Below are 21171 nucleotides of genomic sequence, written 5' to 3'. Positions count from 1 at the left end.
GGAGAGGAGAAGCAGTGAATGACTTTTGTCAATGTTTTAAAGACGGGGTTTCTCCCTTCAGTTGTCACGTGTTAAAATATTTACAAAAATACAACTCAGGCGGACAGGCTTAAGATAAAAATGTTAACCACACTGTGGCCTTATTTTTATGATTTAAGAACCCAAGGATACTGTCAGAAAACGAGGTTTCAAAAATGCAGACATCCTGATTAAACAACACAATCAGAACTTATCTCAACAAAAGAAAATCAGCATTAATGAAGTGAACTCTTGTTTCCTGGTAGCAGTAACACTATGACAATATTACGTATGATATGCCTATCTTTTTATGGGCATTCCTCTGCTGACAGTGTAGACAGTTCAACTGTTGGTCACAGTGACCCCAAAGGGAAACTGCTTGCAAGATTCTGCAAAAGCACGTCTACCTGATAGCTGAACAGCCAATTAAGATCTAGCAGCGTCGGACTGCAGTAATTATTTGCTGAATAAGGCTACCTCAAAAATGAAGCAAAAGCTGAGAAACTAGACTACATAACAAAATCAAGAAAAACGAAGTAGGCTGTGCAAATCATTTTCTGCCAACACTACCAAGGTTTCTTCAGTAACTATCTTTGATTATAATCTAAACATGGGAGGATAGACATAAATTTAATTTTTTATGGCATCTGTTTTGAGATATGATTAACGAAACTTTGCCAATCTTACATGGCAATGCTAATGTAGCTCACAATACAACTATTAAGTGGTCACTTACCTTAAGTCGCATTTTTGATTCACTGCTTGCGTCTTGAGTACTCTCTTTCTGATATCCTTGTTGATCTGGTTCTTGTTGACTCTCTGTTGCATCACTGCTCTCTTCTATTACTATTTTCTGTAAGGTAGCATCATGCTTGACCCCCACACTGGATCTGTTAGATGCTTTCTGTTGCTCCTGCTTCTGTTCCACATACACTGCATCTACCTCTCCACTTTCAGAAACTGTAGTTGCTGAACTAATGCTGGTATGAGAAGTGGGCAGGACAGACTCTTCTTTAGGAAGTCTTTTGGCCTCATTTGCTTGTTTCAGCAACTCTGCATTTCTCTCTACATCACTCACACTGCCCTCTGCTGTTTCGTTAACTTCAAAATCACTACACACCCCTCCTGAAGTTAAAGAGCCTTCAAGTTCTTGCACTGGTTTTGAATCTGTACTCTGTATCACTATCTTCCTTTCACTGGATAAAACTAAATGGTCATTCTGCTTTTTATCTACCTTCTTTTCCTGTATTTTGTTCCATATTGCCTCTTTGGCTTTCTTAATAAGCACATCCTTCCCTTGCTGACTAATAGGAATAGTTTTCTTCAAAGCAGCATATGGCTCTGTATGGGATAGTTTATTTACCTCTTGTTCACTCTGACTTTCTTTTGCATGCTCAAACCAATTACTTGACTCTTCACCAACCTTTCCTTTTGGAAACGAATCCTCAGCATCATCTTTATACCTGCTCTGATCAGTAAGCACATCATCATAACTCCTATTCTGAGCTCCTTGCTTTGAAGGCATTCTCTGAAGGATTGTTTGTTCACGTTTCTGTAAGTCAGTCTCTCTCTCCTTGGGTTCTTCCCAATGAGCTTCTGAATCACTTTTGACTACATCCTCATGGCCTTTAATCTGACATTCCTTAACTTTAAATTCTTCCTTGAAAACTGCAATATCAGGATAGGTTTTAGGCTGCTCAAGCATTTGAGAAATATCTCCTGACAGAGATTCTGTACTACATTTGGCATGTAAAAGTGTATGTGGATCATACTTTACTGGCAAAGGTTTTTCAGAAATGTCACGTACAACTTGTTTAACTGTGGATCTTTTAGAATGCTTTACATCTGACCTAGCAAGGGATGCTCTCAAGTCGGGCAACACAGCAGGCTCACTGAAGCGTACTCTCTTCTGTTTTACAGTGCCATTTTGCAGCACAGGTTGCACACTGACCTCTGGCTCCATTTCAGCCACAATTATTTTGTGTAATGGTTCGTCAACTGATGGAATCATCTGAAGCTCCTGAGGAAGAATGCATGCCCCGGTCATACCGTTAGCATCTTCGATTAAAGATATTTTTCCTTGGCTGACAACACTAAGGGCTCCAGCAGCCAGTGGTTCATTTAATACGATTAATCTGGCTATATCTTCATCAAGTAATCCTCTCTGTAGAGCCATTACTGTTGACGCTCTCTCACCTCCAGCAACGTCTATAATTCCTCCTGCGTTGAGCTGGGCTTTTAATAATCTCAAGGCAGGAAGAGTATCTACTTTTCCAGTTTTCACTGCTTGTGGAATGCTCACTGCTTTACCAGACACACTGTCTTTAATTCCCATAAAAGGTTTGATTTTTAAATACTTTTGTCCTGATTCTATGTCAATTACACATTTTTTCATCAATTCTGAATAAGGAACAATAGCACAGGACTCTGGATCTATAATTTCCTGTTGAACATCTGAGGAAGCCATTACTTTATTTGCAATCTTCCTTTCCAGCAAATCACGCCTAACAGCTTCAGTTAGGGATAGTCTTTGTCTAGTGATAGGATCAGTGAGACCTCCACTTATGGCCTGAACTTCCTGTACTTGTGAAGCAAGATTTGCATTCACTAAGCCCAGTGATACCGCACAAGACAGACTAACTGGTTCTTTGGTCTCAGGATGAACATATTGGCACTTAGCTGTTTTTTCAACTTCCACCAGTGCTGCTGCCAAATTTTCATCAATTAATCCATGACTCAGAGCATCATTTACTGAAAGTCTCATTCCTGACATGTGATCAAGGATTCCCCCACTGGCCACTTGTTTGGTCAAAAGTGTTAAAGCTTGGTCTCTATCTATGATACCTCTTTCCAAAGAATGAGGAATAGTCAAAGCCTGTTTTGTCTGTGGATCTAGTATTCCAGTGGTTTCAATCTGCAAACTGACAAGTTTCTGCTTTGTGACTTCATCAGTCACCTTACCTTTAGAAGCCTTCTCTAGTCTAATAAGTTCTTTCTGGTGTGAACAGTCCACAAGGCCAAGTGTTGAAGCTAAAGTAACTGATATTCTTTTATTTCTCTTGAGATCAGCAATTCCACCAGTAGCAACCTGAATTTCTAAAAGTCTGGCAGCAGTTTCAGGATCCAAAACACCTGCATCAGCTGCTTCTTTGATAGAACAGACTGTGTTATTAAATGGATCTAGGACACCAGCTGCAACTCTATCTGCATTCAGTATTTTCTGCATCAACTCTTCATCCATAAGACCTTCCTCGATCACCTCATTTATCTTCAATGATTCACATACCTGAGAGTCATAAAATCCTTGGAATGCTCCCAGTTTTTCTAGCACTCTAACAGCTGTGTAGTCATGCAAAATCCCACTGCCTAATGTTTCCTTCAGGAGAAGTTTCTTTCCAGTAAGATCATCAACAATACCACCATTGTGAAGCTGTACAATTAAGTGGTCCAAAATTACTTCATCATCATTTACATTATCTGTCTCTGGTGCTGAAGGAATGTGTTCTTGAGTAAGTTGCCTGTCTAATTTAGCTAGCACATAACTCTCTTCTATCATCTTTTTTTTCACCTTGCATGCTGTTTTTTCATCATCCAGAACTTCAGCTGCACTCCTATCCCTGCCACTGCCACGATCTATTCCTCCCTGACAATTTTCTTTATATGGTTCCTCATGGAACACATGCACACTTTTTTCTCTTTTGCCATTCAGTACACATTCATCAGATCTGATGATTTCTTGCTTTTGTTCAACAACAGATCTTTCCTTGTTTTTGATTTTCTTTAAGTCTCTCTCTTCAGGCAAACTTTCAAAACACGCTACTACTTCATGAGTTTCCACTACAGGAAGATGTCCCACAAAAACCTCCATGGAGGAAGTTGTGCCAGCTGGATCAACAGATGCTGAGTACTCATCAGTTAAATGTTCTTCAGCAGTAGCTATTTGCACTCCTCCATCAGTGAACACCTTTCCGCTGCAATGTGCTATTCTTTCTAGTCTTTCTTTTCCTCCTGCAGGAGAAGCCATACCATCTACACTTGGAAATTCTGCATCACAATGCGCTGTGAAAGACGTCCATTCTAATGTTCCAGTGTCTTTTTTTACATCAGTTTTGGCAGACCCTTTGATAAGGCTATCACTCTCAAAAACTTTCACTCCCTCTTGTCTTTGCACTAGTGGAAGTTTCGTACTGCAAACCTCATTTAGTGAACCAGAGTCGGTTGGAACAACAAAAACGCAAGGCTCCTGTACATTTTCGGTGACTACAATGGACTCCGCCAATGGAAGTAGTCCTTGACTTAAGGCATCAGTACTTTTTACCTCTTTGATCTGGTTATCTGCTAAAATAGCTGGCAATTCCATATTTTTCTCTCTGCTTGCATCTTTCTTTTGATGTGAGACACTGTCACTGTGCCATCCCTGTAGTTCTGCTATAGAGCTTTGCAGAGATTCAGCTGGATGACCAACAAGTACTTTCTTAGTGAAAGTAGGAATGTCCTGAACAAAGTTTTCAGAAGACTGCAATTCATTAAGTGCTGTTTCTGTAACAGAAACTGGTACTGTGACACTTTCTTTCTTTGTAGCATGTGTGTGAATAGAAGGTTCCAGAGATTGCAGAAGCACATTTCTAACGCTAATGTCATTCACCTTGGAAAACTCGCTTTCATAATTTATACTCTGCATTTTTCCAGCTTGTGCTGGATCTGTAATACACGTGTCTTGACTGTTTTTTGTTGCCTTGGAGTCGTGCTTCTTAAGCAACTTTTCAGAGCTCTTCAGTCCTTTCTGTGGAGACTTTACAAGCACTTGCTCTGTTCCTACATGTGTTTCATTTGCAAATGAATCAGCACAACATACCACAGAGGAGGTTCCTGCAGAAGATGAGTACTGGTCAGTTTGTGAGGCTACTGGGACAGCAGTTGGTTTACCTTCTCTTTTAGGAAGTTTGTGCTGCTTCACTGAGCCATCAAATAATTGCAGTCCCTCAGCCTGACTGTGTTCTTTAACAGACTCATCAGTTATTTCTTTTAGTGACTGCTGCACACCTTCCACTTCAAATGAAAGAGAGGATGTTGCATTAGGTAGCCTGGTGTTAACTTGGTGCCGTTCCATTTGTGGGTCCCTTTCTCTTTCGATTATTTCTTTACTTGTGGAACTGTCTCCTTGTCTTGTAGCATTCTGTAATGCATCTGCTTGTTTTTGTTTTACAGCTGACAAAGGTTTCTTGATTTTTATTTGTTTAACGTCTTTTCCCACTTGATCAGACTTTGGCAGTCTTGTCTTAGGAGACTCTCTCACAGACAGTTGTGTTGTACTTGCATCGCTAGAACACTGTGCACCATACTGTACTGCAGAAACTTGAGACTCTGGACTTATTAAACTTGCCTTTGGAACAGGTATTCCCCTATGCCTGCGGTTACTTTCTGTAGTTTGTTTTTCAGCACCTTGTTGTCTTCTCTGTGTTTTGTCAGTAGGAGGTGTAACTTCGCTCACTGCACTTTGCTCTGCAGGTTTACTTCTAGATGACTGTTTAGTGTTCTGCAGTGCTCCTTTTAGATTATCTTTTACAAGCAACTGTGCAGAACAGACTTCCATGGATGGTTTCACATCAAGCTGTACAGCGTAACTTGCAAGCACCATAGCTTCTGAGTCTGCTAACAGATCGAGCTCTGATTGTTCAATACGATTAGCTACATCACTCAAACGCTCATTCTGTTGCAGTCCCTCTAACTGTGCATGTTCAGGCACTGATGAAATATCTTTAGTCTGAACTTTCCTGGAAACATTTTCAGAAAGCCGTTCAAGAACCTGTGATCCAATCTGTGTTTCATTTACAAAAGGCTTTAATGTATGGACTTTGGCCGACTGTGTGACAAGCTGTGTTGCAGAAGATGGGAATTCACAAATCTGTGAAGCAGCCTTTTCAGCTGAAATGGGTTTGGAATGAACCTTCTTACTGACTTTTTCAGTAAGTCGTGATCTATCTTTTTTTGTTTCTTCAGAAAGTGATGCAGTTTCCTTGGTCTGTAATCTCATTTGTGTTTCTTTCACAGAAGGCTTTATTGTATGGACTTCAACTGACTGTGTGGCTAGTTGTGAAGAAGATGAGAGATCACGATTTTGTGAATCAGATTTTGCAGCCGGAATGGTTTTGGGCAGAATCCTCTTAACTGCCTTTTCACTAAGTGGCAAGCTATCTTTCTTTGCTTCCTCTGGGAGTGATGCAGTTTCTTTGGTTTTTGCTTTCTTTAAGTTTTTCTTAGGCAGTTGGACAGAGGTCTGAGTTCCTTTCAGTTTTTCTTTTGCAGATGTCTGATGAGTGCAAGCCTCAATTGAAGGGATTGTTGACTGCTGGGCTGCTGCTGCTATAGGCATTTCATACCCTGCAACATTTCCTCTGTCACTGCCCTTTGTAATCTGACACCCCTCTGCCTGTGTTTGCTCTGTAAGTAATGTGCCATTGCTGCATTTGGTAGCATTGGAGACTGCATTAGGCAGCTGCTCAAACGTTTGTGATCCTTTCTGGGTTACTTTTACAGAACACTGCACACTGCGGACCTCAGCTGATGACAAACCATCAGGTTGTGCTGTGGAATTTTGTAAGCTAGGAGTCTCTGTCTTTGCATCTGGTACTGACTTCAGTTTATGAAGTTTACTCTTTTGTGCCTTTTCAACATTTTGCTCAAAATACTCTTCGACATGCCCTAATGATACTGTTTTCTTTGTAACAGATTTATCTATGTTCTTCTTAGGAAGTTCAGATCTTTGCAGTCCCTTTTGTGTTTTTATTGCAGCAGGTTGCACAGCATAATTTTCATGAGGAGATTTGGAGTCAGATTTTAATTCTGCAAGTTCAGTTTTTGGACTTAAATCTGCATCCAGTGTTCCACTCTCAGAAGCATGACCTGTATTACTGACCTTATCGACAATGTGCAATCCATTTGTGCGTTTTTCTGCACATGGCACAACAGCTTTACTTTCAGATTTCTTATATTGCTCAGCCAGCTGTCTAGCACTCTCCAAGACATCTTTCCGTATTTCCTTTCCAGAGACTCTATATGAATCATCATCAGATGGACATTCCATTTCAGGATGTACTTTAACAAGTAGTATTGTCTGAGTATCAGCCTCTGTCTTAGCAACTGACTGTGCCTCCTGCTTGGAAAGACCTATTTTTCTAGAGGAATCACCAGTTTGCAATTTATCTCCCTCACTTTTCTCTCCAATCAATGTTATTTCGCTCAGCTTAGTCTTCCCTAAAACTTTGCTTTCATACAGGTTTGCAGTACTCTCTGATACTTCATTTGGCAAGTCTTTTAACTCAGGCTGTAAAGAGTATGCCAATGTCTCAAACTGCACTTCCTGTGTATGAAACGTCTGAACAGTTTGGGTTGCTTTAGCATCTATTTTATTTTCTTCCATGAAAGAATCTGTCTCTGAGAGGCTACTGGTTTTAAAGCTCTGTACTTCCACTCCTGTTACAGATGACTGTGGAGTATACAATTGCTGGCTCAAACTTTCATCAAGTTGCGTCTCAAATGCTAAAGACTCCAAGGAATTAGGATAGCTTTGTTCTGAAGAAGTAATTTCTTGTTGCATGGAAGGATCCTCATCATTACGCATCTTACAGTGTTTTTGTGTTACTGCCTGTTCAGATGACACAGAAGGATGCACAAAAGAAATCTCAGATACAGTGTCGGCAGTTATCCATGTGTGTTCTGATGCTCTCTCTTCTGCATTTGGCACTTCGGGACTTTCTACTTTATCAACCCATTTTTTCTCACTATGAACACTCTTTTGTGTTTTACTTGGCAATTTTTCAGGCAGCTGTTCAGAACTCTCCTGCTCTGTTATCACACCTGTTAAAGATGGCTGTGCTGTATCACCTGAAGTACATGTAATAAAGACTTGTGCTGCAATTGGAAATTCAATCAAAGCATTGTCTACTGCTGAATTTGTGATAGCCTTCTCCATTATTAATGTGCTTGCGTCAGAATCTGCATACTCCTGAAACTCTCCTTGTGTTTCTATTACAGAAAGCTGCATGTTGTAGACTTCGCTGTCAGACATGGCATCAGTGGGCTGAACAGTAAAAGGAAGCTTGTAAACAGAGCTACAGTATTCTGCACCTAACATTCCTTTGCTGTCTGACAAACCCTGGTTACCAGCATTAACAGGCTCTTGTAGTTCTGTTTCCTTAGCATCTGTTGCATATGAAATAAAGTGGTCTCTCTCAACAGAAACATTAAGTTCATTTTTTTCCAACATTATCGGTGATTCTTGGGGAAGAGATCCTTCATTAGAAGGATTGATATGAGGCAGAACTTCAGCTTTTGCCAAAACAGGTTGCATTTTATAAAATTCTGAAATACCTCCACTGTAACTTTCGGTAAGAGGTGTACGTTCCTGAGCACCTCCATCAGATTCTGTAAATGTTCTATTACTCAGATTAATGTTTTCCTGCCTGGGTACATGAAACCTTTGCAGAACTTCTTCGTGTACATTTACACTATTAGGTTCGGTTTCATAAACGTGAACTACTTTACCAATGTCTGTTATAGAAACTGGAAGCTTCTGCATTAATACATGTCCTTCCACAGCAACAACTGATGATGAATATAAGGTGTTTTCTGGGCAACCTAACTGTGTTTGACCTTTAAGCAATGTAACTTCAGTGGCTGTAACACTGCATTCCTTGGTTACAGAGTTCTGCAGTTCACCTTCCTGCATCTTTTCTACAGCTGGCTGCTGTACATGACTTAGAGATGAAAACCTTACATCAGACTTTAGTACAGACACTGGAAGATCATGGATTCTCATGCTGTATTTTTCATCTGCTGCAGTTTTCTCATTGGAAGGTACTTCTATACTGGAATGTACAAAGAGATGCACTCCTGAATTTGTTTCTGTTACAGAAGGCTGCTTTTTATAAACTGCAGATAAAGAGCATATATTGCTCTTTTCAGATGGATTCTCAGGTTTTATCGCACTGACTAACTCATCCTGTTTAAAATTAAAATCTCCATTCTTATAACTTCCTGATGATATGTGTTTGGGTATAACATAAGACTCGTTCAGCACTTCCTTCTGACTTTCACCTTCACTTCCACTTTGTCTTTTGTCTTGCTTTTTACTAAAGACATCCGATTTATACACACTAATACTGTCCAGGCCTACTTTACTTCTCACATCTCTCATACCATCTCCTACATCATCTAACTGACTATGTATAGACTCCAGGATCACATGTGCTGGTTTGCAACTACCATCAACAGTCTTCTGAACATTCAATGATTCTTTTTGTATTAGTAATGCATGTTGACACTGGCTATTGTTTTTGTCTTCCTCTTTATCTTTACTGCTTGAAGCTTTATTTTTTGCATATTTAACTTCCTCAGTGACCTTTATCTCCACACAGATGTCTGTATAATGTTCATCCACCTCCTCATGGAAACCTCTGGAATAAAATTCACTTTCTTCTGTTTCTATAAACTTTAAAATACTCTCGTTTAGACTACCATCCACAACAAGCAGCCTGTGACCACTGTGAGCATTTACATAGCTATTTGTCATTAACTGAAACAAAAGTTTTTGATGACAGGCTGGTTTAGATTCCATGCTGTCAATTCCTGAAAATTCTTCCTCATGATCCCAAGAGTTCCAGCTCATTCTGCCCAGAGTCGGAGAGTCTGTTACCTTCGTGCAGGGCATCACATCAGGTATAAAAACAGAACTTAAGTACTTAGCGACTTCATTGTGCACAATTCCATGTTCTACAGCTGTCATCCATGGTAATACTTCAGTAGTTTCTGGAACATACAGTTCCCTGATCTGCTTCCTGTTTTTCAAAATTTTGTGTGCTAGCTCTGAAGAGACCATGCCATGATTAAGGGCATCTGCAACTGGAAAAATTTCCCCTGATTCTGGCCATAGAAGACCCATAAATGACCACAGAGAGTCCAAAATCACCAAGGCTACTTTGGGTGCAAGCAAGTCTCGCTTCACAGCTTCATCCAAGGTTAATCGCTGGCCAGTATAAGAATCAATAATCCCACCTGTCTGAAGCTGTCTCAGAAATACAGCACAGGCCATATCTTGATCAATCAAGCTGTGTCTCACTGCTTCATCTACTGTAAGCCTGTGACCTGTCTTTGGGTCTACTATACCACCAGCAAAAAGCTGGGCCTCTAACAGCCTAACAGTGATTTCCTTGTCTATAAGGCCCTCCTGAACTGCTCGAAAAATGCTTACCTTCTTGCCCGACTTAAGACATATTATCCCTCCTGCATTTTGCTTAACAGGAAGCAATCTGAACTGTGACTCATGGCTGACTGTACCTCTCTGGGTTAAATCTAATAGACTGAGTTTTTCAGCTGTATTGGGATCGATTAGTTCCCGTCGTAATTGCTTCTGTGCCTGCAACTTTGACCACACCACTTCAGTTATAAAACCTTTACGAAAAGCATCTTTCAGGTTCATTTTGCCGCCCTTTGGTGAAATGCACAGCCCTCCAGCAGCAAGCTGTGCCTCAAGAATTTTCAGACCAGCATGCTCAGAAATTTGGCCCTCTTCCATTGCAGCAATAACTGGCAGAAGCTGCTTGTTTTTGAAATCTGTTTTCTCCACCAGTCTGCGGGCACACTGAAGTTTCTCGAGAAGCTGAGCTGTCCTCCTATCGATGATGCTTCTCTGCAGTGCTTCCTCCACTGACAGCACTTCTTCAGTCTCTGGAATAATCAGCCCACATGTAGCAACCTGAGCTTCCAGAAGCACAAGACCTGTGTGTTGATCTAGGAGCCCTTTCTGCATGGCTTGGAAGACTGGAAACACCTCCACTGTTCCCAGGTCTACAATACCTGCAATCAACTGTGTGCTCTAAGAGAGAAAGAAAAAATAAAGTCAATCAGAGGTATACATGGAATTTCAAATGCACATCAAATGCCATCACAGATAAACAGATGTCACAAGCAACAGATATACTGTCAAAACTGAGCTTTTAGGTTTACATAAACTCTTAAACCTATACCTTTTGCTATAAACAGGAAGGATAGCGGATTGGCATCTTCTGGCATGAACACCATTTCACATAGCATGAGTCAAGGTGCAATCAGAGGTCCAGAATCAAAGGTGTGCAAGTGCTGATGATTTTCTCTAATGATGCCTTCGCTTCTGTTTAACAGTAGGTCAGGCACTGTAAGAGTGCAGTGCAGCTGCAGCACACACACACAGAAAAAAACAGTCTCTTTGGAAACATGATGATGCACTTATTTAGGACAGTTTCACAGTGCAGCACACAATTTGTTGTTACACAGTAAACTGTGTAACGACAGATGAACACCTCAGATTTAGGTGTCAGCCATGAAAATCAAAATAATTATTTTTTTTTATAAACAAATCACGACCAAAACATTTTGACAGTGAATCTGCTACTCTGTGTCACTACAACCTGGTCCCTGTAATTAAGTAGCAAAATAAGCAAGCAGAGATTTTTTTTTTGGTCACTTGCATGAATGTTACAGCAGCTTAGTAAATGTGATATAAAAATTAATCTAATCCCCAATGAATGTGTTTAGTATTGTGTAAGCTTTCAAAAATGCCCTGACATTCACCATACTATGCAAATATGCAAAAGCATTCCCATGCCTTCCAGAAAGTGAATGATATTTATGAACTTGGAAAAGCAATGCACTTCCCTAATATAGCACCATCTACAGGAGCAATAGCCATGCAAATTGTAGACAGACAGCCATGTGTAGTCAAACGGCAATGTTGTTTAGTTGTATTTGGGGTGATTTCAGTCTGAAACAAAAGGATCCCACACTGGAATGACTGAAACCATTCCTCATCAACTATGAGGAGTGAAGGATTCATCTGGAGAAACTAGCGTGAAAAGCTTGCTTTACAGTAACAGGGGATCCAGGGGCCCTTTTACCTCCCAGCAACTCTAGACAAACAGGGTCATTATGAAGTCTTTCCCCTGCACAAACAGAAATGGCTCTGTAAGCATTCTTAGTATGTACAACTTCAGCTAAACACAAGACCATTTACTCTTTTAATATTAGCTTACTGGGTAAATGGGCCACAAGGAAAGGGATATATGGCAATTTACTGTAATAAATCATGGAGCGCATTTTTGTAAGATGACCAGAATTCACTACCACTTCCAAAACAAATACTATTCGGCCACCATGCCTTCAGTACCGGAAACACCAATCTGCATTCTCTGTAGTTCCCATATTTTCTTATGGGGTTTACTGCTTTGCAGTTATTTGTCAGAGTGAAGTACTGCCTCAAAAACTACACTTACAGATTCTCAGAAGCAAAACCTGAATCCATATGACTTGTCAGCTACTACTACTCTGTTTAATGCCTTAGCCTTGTATGTGCCGCTCTGAAAAGATGACTACAGCTGATATTTTATAGCTGCAATCGAATTCAATGCTTACCTCCTCTTGCTGTCTGACTGAAAATATGTACATTCACCAGTGTCTGTCTGAACAACTTCTGGCCACTTTGTTTTCCTCTCACCTCCAAAAAACACATGGTGCTTAGGTTGACTGACTACTTAAAAATGTCATTACATGTATTTATTAGAGCTGGCCTCCACATACAGTCGTCCTTGGTGATAAACCGCGTAAACAAAATGCAACGTTTTTCCACACTTTTAGTCTAATTTCCAAACTTGGGCAACTTCCACATACTCACCAAAATGCTTGAATAGAATCAGGGTCCTAAAAGCAGTAAGAGTGGCTCAGGAGGGCACTTTAACAGAGCTTTTCTATGAAAGTAGGAACACAGAAATGCTATACAGATTTTATAATTGAAGACATTTCCAGAGAAGAAAAAACACAACGTGGTAGAAATAAGTCTATACTGACAGCCCACTTACTAGCTAACCACATAATATTCCATAAACAAGGCAATGTTTCTCTTTTGGCAAGTGATGTGTGTTGCCACTCAGTTCTGCCACTTGCATTTTACTTGAAAGTTAATACATGCACATCTAAAGATCAGAAAAGTCCAATATATAAAAGCTTGGTACTTTAGACGAGTTGCAGAGATCAATGTAAGGTTACCTGAAGTGAAATTTAGATTGTATAAATTCCAAAGGTATCTCATGAAAGCACAAAATAAACTTCATACTTCTAGAATAAGCAATAGTTGAACACATATTACCTGTTTTTCAGAATGATCAAAGTACTGGTAAACAGGAAGGCAACAATTTTTGTAAAAATAAGACAAGAGCCAAAGTTGTGCAGAAACGCCTGTGTTTCATACATCTGCACTAAAACGTACTGTGGTAAAGATTATGCAATAAAGGTACTATAAGTTAATGTGAGCTATATATAATAAAAACGGAAGAAAAAATACTTTTTACACTAGAAATGAGGTTAAGAGCTTGGAAGTCAAACAGAAAGGAAATAAATGTTGCAAGTTTCACATAACCTTCTCCTAAGATATCTGAAGGAAAAGAATATGCCAGCAGACAGTGAGTGCATTGTCTGTATAATCTGCTTGAGCAATCTGTACTTCAGTAGTTTGCATCTACTTTATTCTATCCTGGAATACTTCATTGTGCTTATCAATACAACAACAGATGGCAAAACATTCCTAGCCTCCACCACACACACACACACACACATTTACTCTCAGTTGACACCTTCTTTACTAAGGATGCCTTTTTACCAGCAACATAATGTAGTTCTTATTTTTTTTTTACATCAGCCCTCTTACATGTTTAATTACATACTTTTATTGCCAAGCCAATATTGTCTTTATATAAAAGACAAAAGTATACCAGGAACACAGCTGAAGCAAGGCACACTTATGACACCTATTTATGCATGAAGGCTAAGTCATAAAACAGAAAACAATAATCAACTGATGGCAACATTAAAGTGTGAAACTGGGATTCTTCCCTTCCTTACTTCATATGTTGTCTAGGTGCATGCTCCTAAACGGCTGTAACTTGTCTGTTTTTCAGGCTACTGTCCAGAGCTCTACAGTAACTAATGCTTTTTCTGATTGACTTAATATAAATAAAGACATCCTGCAAGCATCAGTGTTGGGACCCTTTTCTGTTCAAATCAGATTATGTCAGCAATGCTACCTAAGCAGAAAATTTGGTTAAATAAATTTGCTGAAGACTTAAGACTGCTACTCTCATAAGGAATATAAAAGATCAAGCTATAATACAAAATGACTATACTATTTCTGTAGTCTAAATTACATTCGATTCAGTGCCTGTAACTGTACAGTTTTACTTTGGCAAGGGAAACACAGAGTTCCCTTATGCTATGAATAACCAGATTCTTCCAACAAAAGAGGCGGTGACAGATTTGGGAGCAGTTATAATATATTGTAAATTTAAAACTGACTGTAATACCTCAACTGCAGAAAAAAAAAACAAAAAAAAAAACGCTACAGCATTCTTAGGAATACTTGTTTCAGGTGCTAATGAGGTACTTATTCCAGTTTACAGAGCTTATATTAAACCTTTTATAGAATATTACAGATCTGCACATCTGTTATAACTGGAACAAATTAAAATGTTAAGAAAAATAATATTTTGTAAAACGTTTCCTCAAGTCTAACTTATCTATCTTTCTTTATTTATCAGGAAAGTCCAGTTAGGATAAACCCTTTTGCAGCAGATGCCTTGGAAGAAAGGCTCAAGATTTAAACCAGTCTTGACATATAACTATATAAAATACGGTTGCATAACAGAAGGAATACAAAATATAGGAAACTTTACATACACGACAGAAAAAGCTTCATAACAGCTTACACGAACATCATTTAGGAAGACCATGTACACAGCTTGCATAGGGAAATGCAGTGTGATCATGCATTTGAACCAGACAAAGGCTTTTAAACAACAGAGATAGAGATATAACATTGCAAAACATACTATATTACTTGTAATTTCAAGCAATTAATAATGGAAAGAGGCAGCTTAACTATGGAAATGTTAGAAGAGGGAATGGGTTCACAATTTAGCACAGTATATGTTAGTAGAGCAATAGTATAGTAACTATGAATGTATTGTTACTTTTAAAATAGAGATGTAAAGTAATTACAAAAGTGAGAATAGTTGGGGGCTACTCGCATTTTTATGAGTAGTATTGATTTTGGATACAGAAGGAGGGAGAGTAATGAAACTGTGACAAAGGGGGGACAGACATAGTTGCTGATCTAATTCACAGCAGGATATCAAGCTGCTATGGAGCTTGGACCGAAAATAAATAACAGCAGCCATTATTTTGCAATCACTAAGCAGTGCTTTTGCTGTTTAACAAGTGTAAAAAAAAAAAAAAAAAAGTGTGTGTGTGTGTGTGTGTATTAAGTGTTTAAGTTTGTCTGCATGGAAGTGAATGTGTGTATGAAAGAAGAGGAGACGGTGTGTAAGAGAGATCGAAAGAGAGACAGAGCAATCTTGTGCAAATGAAAGCAGATGAGAGTGTGTGTGTGTGTGTGAGAGAGAGAGAGAGATCAAGAGAGACAGTGATCTTGTGCAAGTGAAAGCATGTATAAAAGCACAGGAGACTGTGTGTGTGTGTGTAAGATCAAGAGAGAAAGTGATCTTGTGTGAGTGAAAGCATGTATAAAAACAGAGGAGACTGTGCATGTATGAGAGAGAGTGAAAGAATCTTATGAGAGTGAATGCATGTATGAAAGCAGAACAGACTGTATATGTGAGATCGAGAGAGAACAGTCTTGTGTGTATTGCTCTCAACTATCCAAATTTTCACAGAATGTTCAGATTTTTGCCTTATATTTTTTGTCTATTCCTCATAAAATTTGTGGTTTTCTGAAGTTTTGTGCCAAATTAGTGAGGAGTGACTTCACTAAATAATGACAGGCATTTGAGTTTCAGGCTTTATGATGCAAAATGCTTCCTCCAATACCATTAACATATACTACAGAAAGTTTGAAACATTAGACGGAGTAACTATTTTACATCAAAAATATATTAAAAAATAATAACAGTACTTTAAAAAAGTAAGTAAAACACAACAATTTTACAGATAGCCTGTTCTCCAAGCGTAATAATGCTCTCAAGGGTGTGAGTTAATGTGTAATTAACTCCCTGCTAGGGGAGTAGAGGCCTGACGCCTGCAAATTATATTTAATCCAAACTCCTAAATATTTAATTTTATCATGTTGCTGAACCAGTTCTTGTGTGGGTACATAACTTACCATAACTGCCTTTATTTTAGCTTCATTCATTTTTTATAATCATGGTTTAGGTTGAAATGGGCCTGTATGAACCTGGATCTGATGGATCTTTACCATCTTTAGGTGTTACAGCTACCACTGCTTTCTTCCAGGATGTTGGTACTTCTCCTCCTTTTAAGATACTGCTAAACAAAACTTACTAGAGCTTTATCAGTTTTTCCTCTCTTAGCTTCCAAACTTCCACAGGAATACCATCTATTCCTGGTGGCTTTCCTGTAGACTAGTTACATACTACCATATTTACCTAATCTCCTCCTCCTATCCTATTAGTAATTGAACCTATTCTACCTCTAACCTTTGCATATTTAATTCTTCCATAAACATTTCCATTTGTACTTTTTCTTGATTTCCATATGTCTCTGCTTTATATAGACTTTCATAGAATTTTTGAAATATTTCTAATAATTCTACAGGATCCCTTATCTTTCTTGTTATAGACTCCCTAAGCTTGATGACAGCCCTTAATACTTCCTGTTGCCTGAGTCATTGTGTTAAAAGTTTTTGTACTCTAGAGTTATTATCAAAAAACAGTTGCTTAACAAAAATATTTCTAAACTCATGCATATTACTGACTTAATCCTTCATTTTCTGTTTAGCATTCTGCAATTGCTCTTCTTTTGTTCTGTGAGATTCCCCTCTATTCTACAATACTTTAACATTTGTTAATCACTCTAAATAATTTTTGTTACTTCTTAACCACATCTCCCTTTCTTTTATTTCACATGATCTGAAATAGTCATTGGGTGGATATCAAGACCTTCAATTAAATGCACTAATTTCCTGTGAAATGTAAATTCTGGCTAGCCTAGCTCAGTTTTTGTATATTGAGGAATAATATGTAAATTCACTCCGGCCTCCTAATACTGAATTCACATCTTCCATGCCAAATATTTTCATAAATTTATTTTAAAATCTACCCTCCTTTGTTATATTTTCCCTTCTGAGCCCCCCAGACACATCTTCACTGTTGCAAATCAAATTCTATTCCCCACCTATAAGTAATATTCCTTGCTGAAAGTTGATTATTTCTACCAGAATATTCTTAAGCCTATTATAGCAGTTTTTGATAGAATATAGATACATGCCAGTGGAATTCTCCTCACTTGCCAGTAGCCCTTTAGTACTACAAATCTACCATCCTCACTTGCCAGTAGCCCTTTAGTACTACAAATCTACCATAATTACTTTTGTATCCTCTTCTATTACTATTGGAGCTCCTCTTGCAATTAAAGTACTCCTCTCTTCCTTTGCCCCAGGTATTCCTCTGAATAACCATCCTGAAATCCTTTATCAAATTCACATGTTGAATTCTTTCCAAGTGTGTCTCCTGTAGCATAGCTCTTTGCATTCTACATTTTAATATAGTTCATTACTCTCTCTTTTTTGTATTTCTGAGACCGTTAACATTTAAAGACATTATAGAAAGAATCATATTCATGAAGGGTCATTATTCCCACCATTTATGTATAACAGCTTTTTTGGTTAAATGTCTAGTTCCAGCTTAGGTGTTACATGCATGCACTGTTTGGGAGGTAAATCTTTTATACAGTTATTTCTTGTTATCTCCATTTGACCCTATGTCACATCTTGCAGAGCTTTTTTTTTTATTGAAAACCCTCAAACAAAACTGTATATATACAGACACCCAGTACCTACTAAAACCTATTAACTTGTTTTGTCTATCAGAAGTTATTATATTACATCCTTAGAGTATTTCACTATTGCTCATTTCAGGTTTTAGCCAGGATTCAACTGCAAACATGTCAAACATGTGGTCTTCCCGGCACTCGTGGAGGTTTAGAGTTTTATTGAAAAAGAGTGGGAAGTTTATGATGATTAGGAGAAAGCTGTGGCCTTTAGTGAGCAGAGGGGAGTAAGACAGGATTGCTTGGGTACAGGTGGTTAGTATGGGTTGTGGGACAGTGGTATGACCATGATTTGGATGAATGTCACCACTGAGTTTAATTTTGATGATGGTATTATGCAATGGGTGGTCACATTTGGATTTGGTTGTGTTAATTAGTATTGGGTAAGGTTTATTATAGTTGTTTGTTATGCATTTGTATGTATGCAGGTGCAGTAGTAAGTGTGGTTAGGAGAAATGTGATTTAAGTATGTGTGTGTGAGATGTTATGCTGAAAATTGTACACACAAGCTAGTGATGCATGCAAGTGGGATTAGAACAATTAAGAGAAGATGAATGTATATCACTGTTTAATCGTAGCAAGGAAATTAAAGTAATGTAAAGAAAAGGAGGTACAGGTTTATTAGTGATGGAGTGTGTGTGTGTGTGTGTGTGTGTGTGTGTGTGTGTGTGTGTGTGTGTGTGTGTGTGTGTGTGTGTGTGTATGTGTGTGTGTGTAAGAAAGAGGTATACTACAGTAAGTGTGAAGAGATTCACATTGGGATGCAAAATGTTCACGATTGGTGATAGGGATAAGTGTGTGGTGGGTTAGAATTACAAATGGGTGGACGTTTAGTAAGGTAGTAGTAGACTGGTTGATGGCTATGGGTTGACGGGGATTGGGTGGGAGAAGCCAGATGCATATACATGTAGATGAAGTGGGAGTTGATGAGAACTGAGGGTATGGTAGGGGAATGGAGCAGGGCACCACACCTGGACTATTGAGATTTTAAAATAACAAATCAGTGGAGCAGTATTTTGGCAAGTAAGAATAGAGGCAAATGTAGTCTTCCCTCTGAGAGATACTTTGCGTGTGGAAAAATGGAGTTTAGCACTTTTAGAGCCTTTGCAGGGAATACTGTTGCTACTTGTTAAGGGAGAAAACTTACTGAAGTACTGCCTGTGATTACTGCAATATGTTATTAAGGGAGAGCTGTAACACCTTAGTTGACACAAAGTTAACTGGATGGAAGGGATTATACTGCTCCTTTGTACTTCAGACTTCAGGTGGCAGAACACATAATGAGAGACTTAAATTTTTCAACTATGTCAGTAATTTTGCTACCAACTCCTTGATAACTATTTTTATTTTAGTAAAGTCAGTATTATGGGATGATATACCACTGGATTTGGAGTCCTCCAGTGGTGTGTGTTCTACAAAATAAATGGGTAGTTACATTTATTACACAAACAATACTGGTTACATAAAAGATTTGTTTCACTATTTATACTAAAGTTGGGATGGGTCTTTTTCTTGTTTGGAGAATGAGTGGTCTTTCAGTGTGGGCTTGCTTCGGATGACAGATTCTAGGATGGTGAAACACTTTACATAGTAAGGCATGGGACCCTTTGCCGGAAAAAAAAACAGTGCAGAGATGAAACATTATGTTAAAAGGGAGGAGTAAGGACTATTTTTAGTTCATGAGCGAGGTCAGAGAAAAAATATAAAAAATATATATATAAAAAAAAATACAGCCACTCTGCTGCCTTTGCCACAATTCCTCTGAATTATCTTTGGATATTAGCATGGATCACCTTTATAAGGTCTTTAGAGATTGTGGAGGAGGGGCAGGGGAATATTTAGTGTAACAGAGATTAGATGAGAGCAAAACCTAACAAAATTAAGCTATAGTAAACCTGCTACTTTATATTTTCCTCTTGGTATTAATCTTTCATTCATTTGCTACAGACGTTTCCGTGTATAACTATACTACAGTTAACTGTATCCACTCAAACTACACTACGATTAAAAAAAAAGACCATCGGATAGTGTAATTAGTAGCATTCTACAACATCAGCAATGTATCACTTACTTTTTCTTCAAGGAACATAATTTTTATGAGAATGTACCCCAATGCAATTTGAGGTCATCAGCAGTTACCAATTATTTCGCCAGAGAGATGCAGCACTGACTAATTAAACATCAGCTAGCTAAGCCTGCACCACGTGCATATCATTAGCGTAGTATATACGAGTACATGCCTCCATTACAATTAATCTATGCACTCATCTGTAGTCTACAGTAAAAATGAAATTTACAGGAAAAAAAGAATGGCACAAGAATATATTAAATGTGACTATCATCTGGCTAACCAATACAGTCTCTGGAAGAAAATAGGTTTGCCAGAAAAATATAATATACCACTATACTAGGCAGCTTAGCAACAGTAACAGCCCCAGGGGCTACTGTCACAAAAATATGTATCTGTTCTAAGCCCATCTAATTAGACAGCTCAGTGTGAAGCACACACTGGGCTAAGTTGGCTGCAGTAATGTTACTGCAGTCAGAAATCCGGTCTAAATATAAAAATGCAGAGCAAACCTTAAATGCAGGTACATGTATTCAATGTACACACGTGGAAATAAGAGAAAAAAGCAAGTTCCAAAAAAAAATATCTACAGTTCAAAGTCTGATGTTAAAAACAGTAGTAAAAGTTTGATATTGAAAAAATTTAGTAAAATGTCAGCTCAGCAACAGGTTGTTACTTAAAACATCAGTATATTTTACCTGCATAAGTCTGTTGTTAAATCTGTAATGTAGAGCAACATCAGCCTCAAAGGCATTTCAAGTAACATCTAACTACTGCTATAAATTGATGTTTTAGCTTAGGGGGAAAAGTCTTCCCAGTAAAATACATTTGCTTGCAAAGCCAATAAAAATGAGTAATCGGAGCCTTTGTAATTGTTCCTGAGCTTTTTGCAGTTAAAATGTGTATAACTTCAAACATCCTAGTTAGCTCAACAAAAATAGTTAAAACAGCTTAAAACTTACTTATATTGCTGGTCTTAGGGATTTTAGCTATTCAATACGATTAAGAAAGCTAAGCTACTTTGGTGTGGCAGGACTGCATACTGATATCTAAAAGTTTTAAACATAAAACATTTGCTTTGCTAGAAGTCACATTCACTTAATGTGAACTGTCCACCAGAAATAACCATCTGGTGTTGATCTCCCATGCAGATGTGGTATTAATGTCCAACACTTTTTTTGTCATTGAAAATTACACAACTT

At 38.4% G+C, this 21171-nt stretch overlaps 1 protein-coding gene across 1 annotated transcript in view; it reads right to left on the bottom strand.

Moving 5' to 3' along the window:
* Positions 1–21171, bottom strand: part of LOC122792184 (microtubule-actin cross-linking factor 1-like) — a gene marked incomplete in the record, with an annotated part of 3579694 nt that overhangs the window by 2113600 nt on the left and 1444923 nt on the right. The window contains 1 exon segment of the mRNA XM_044059907.1: positions 755–10891. Within this exon segment, the coding sequence (XP_043915842.1) occupies positions 755–10891 (10137 nt within the window).

Source organism: Protopterus annectens, chromosome 1.part2, assembly GCF_019279795.1.
Source record: "Protopterus annectens isolate FY-2018-M chromosome 1.part2, PAN1.0, whole genome shotgun sequence".
Classification (NCBI taxonomy): domain Eukaryota; kingdom Metazoa; phylum Chordata; order Ceratodontiformes; family Protopteridae; genus Protopterus; species Protopterus annectens.
This window is presented reverse-complemented; position numbering and strand designations above follow the sequence as displayed.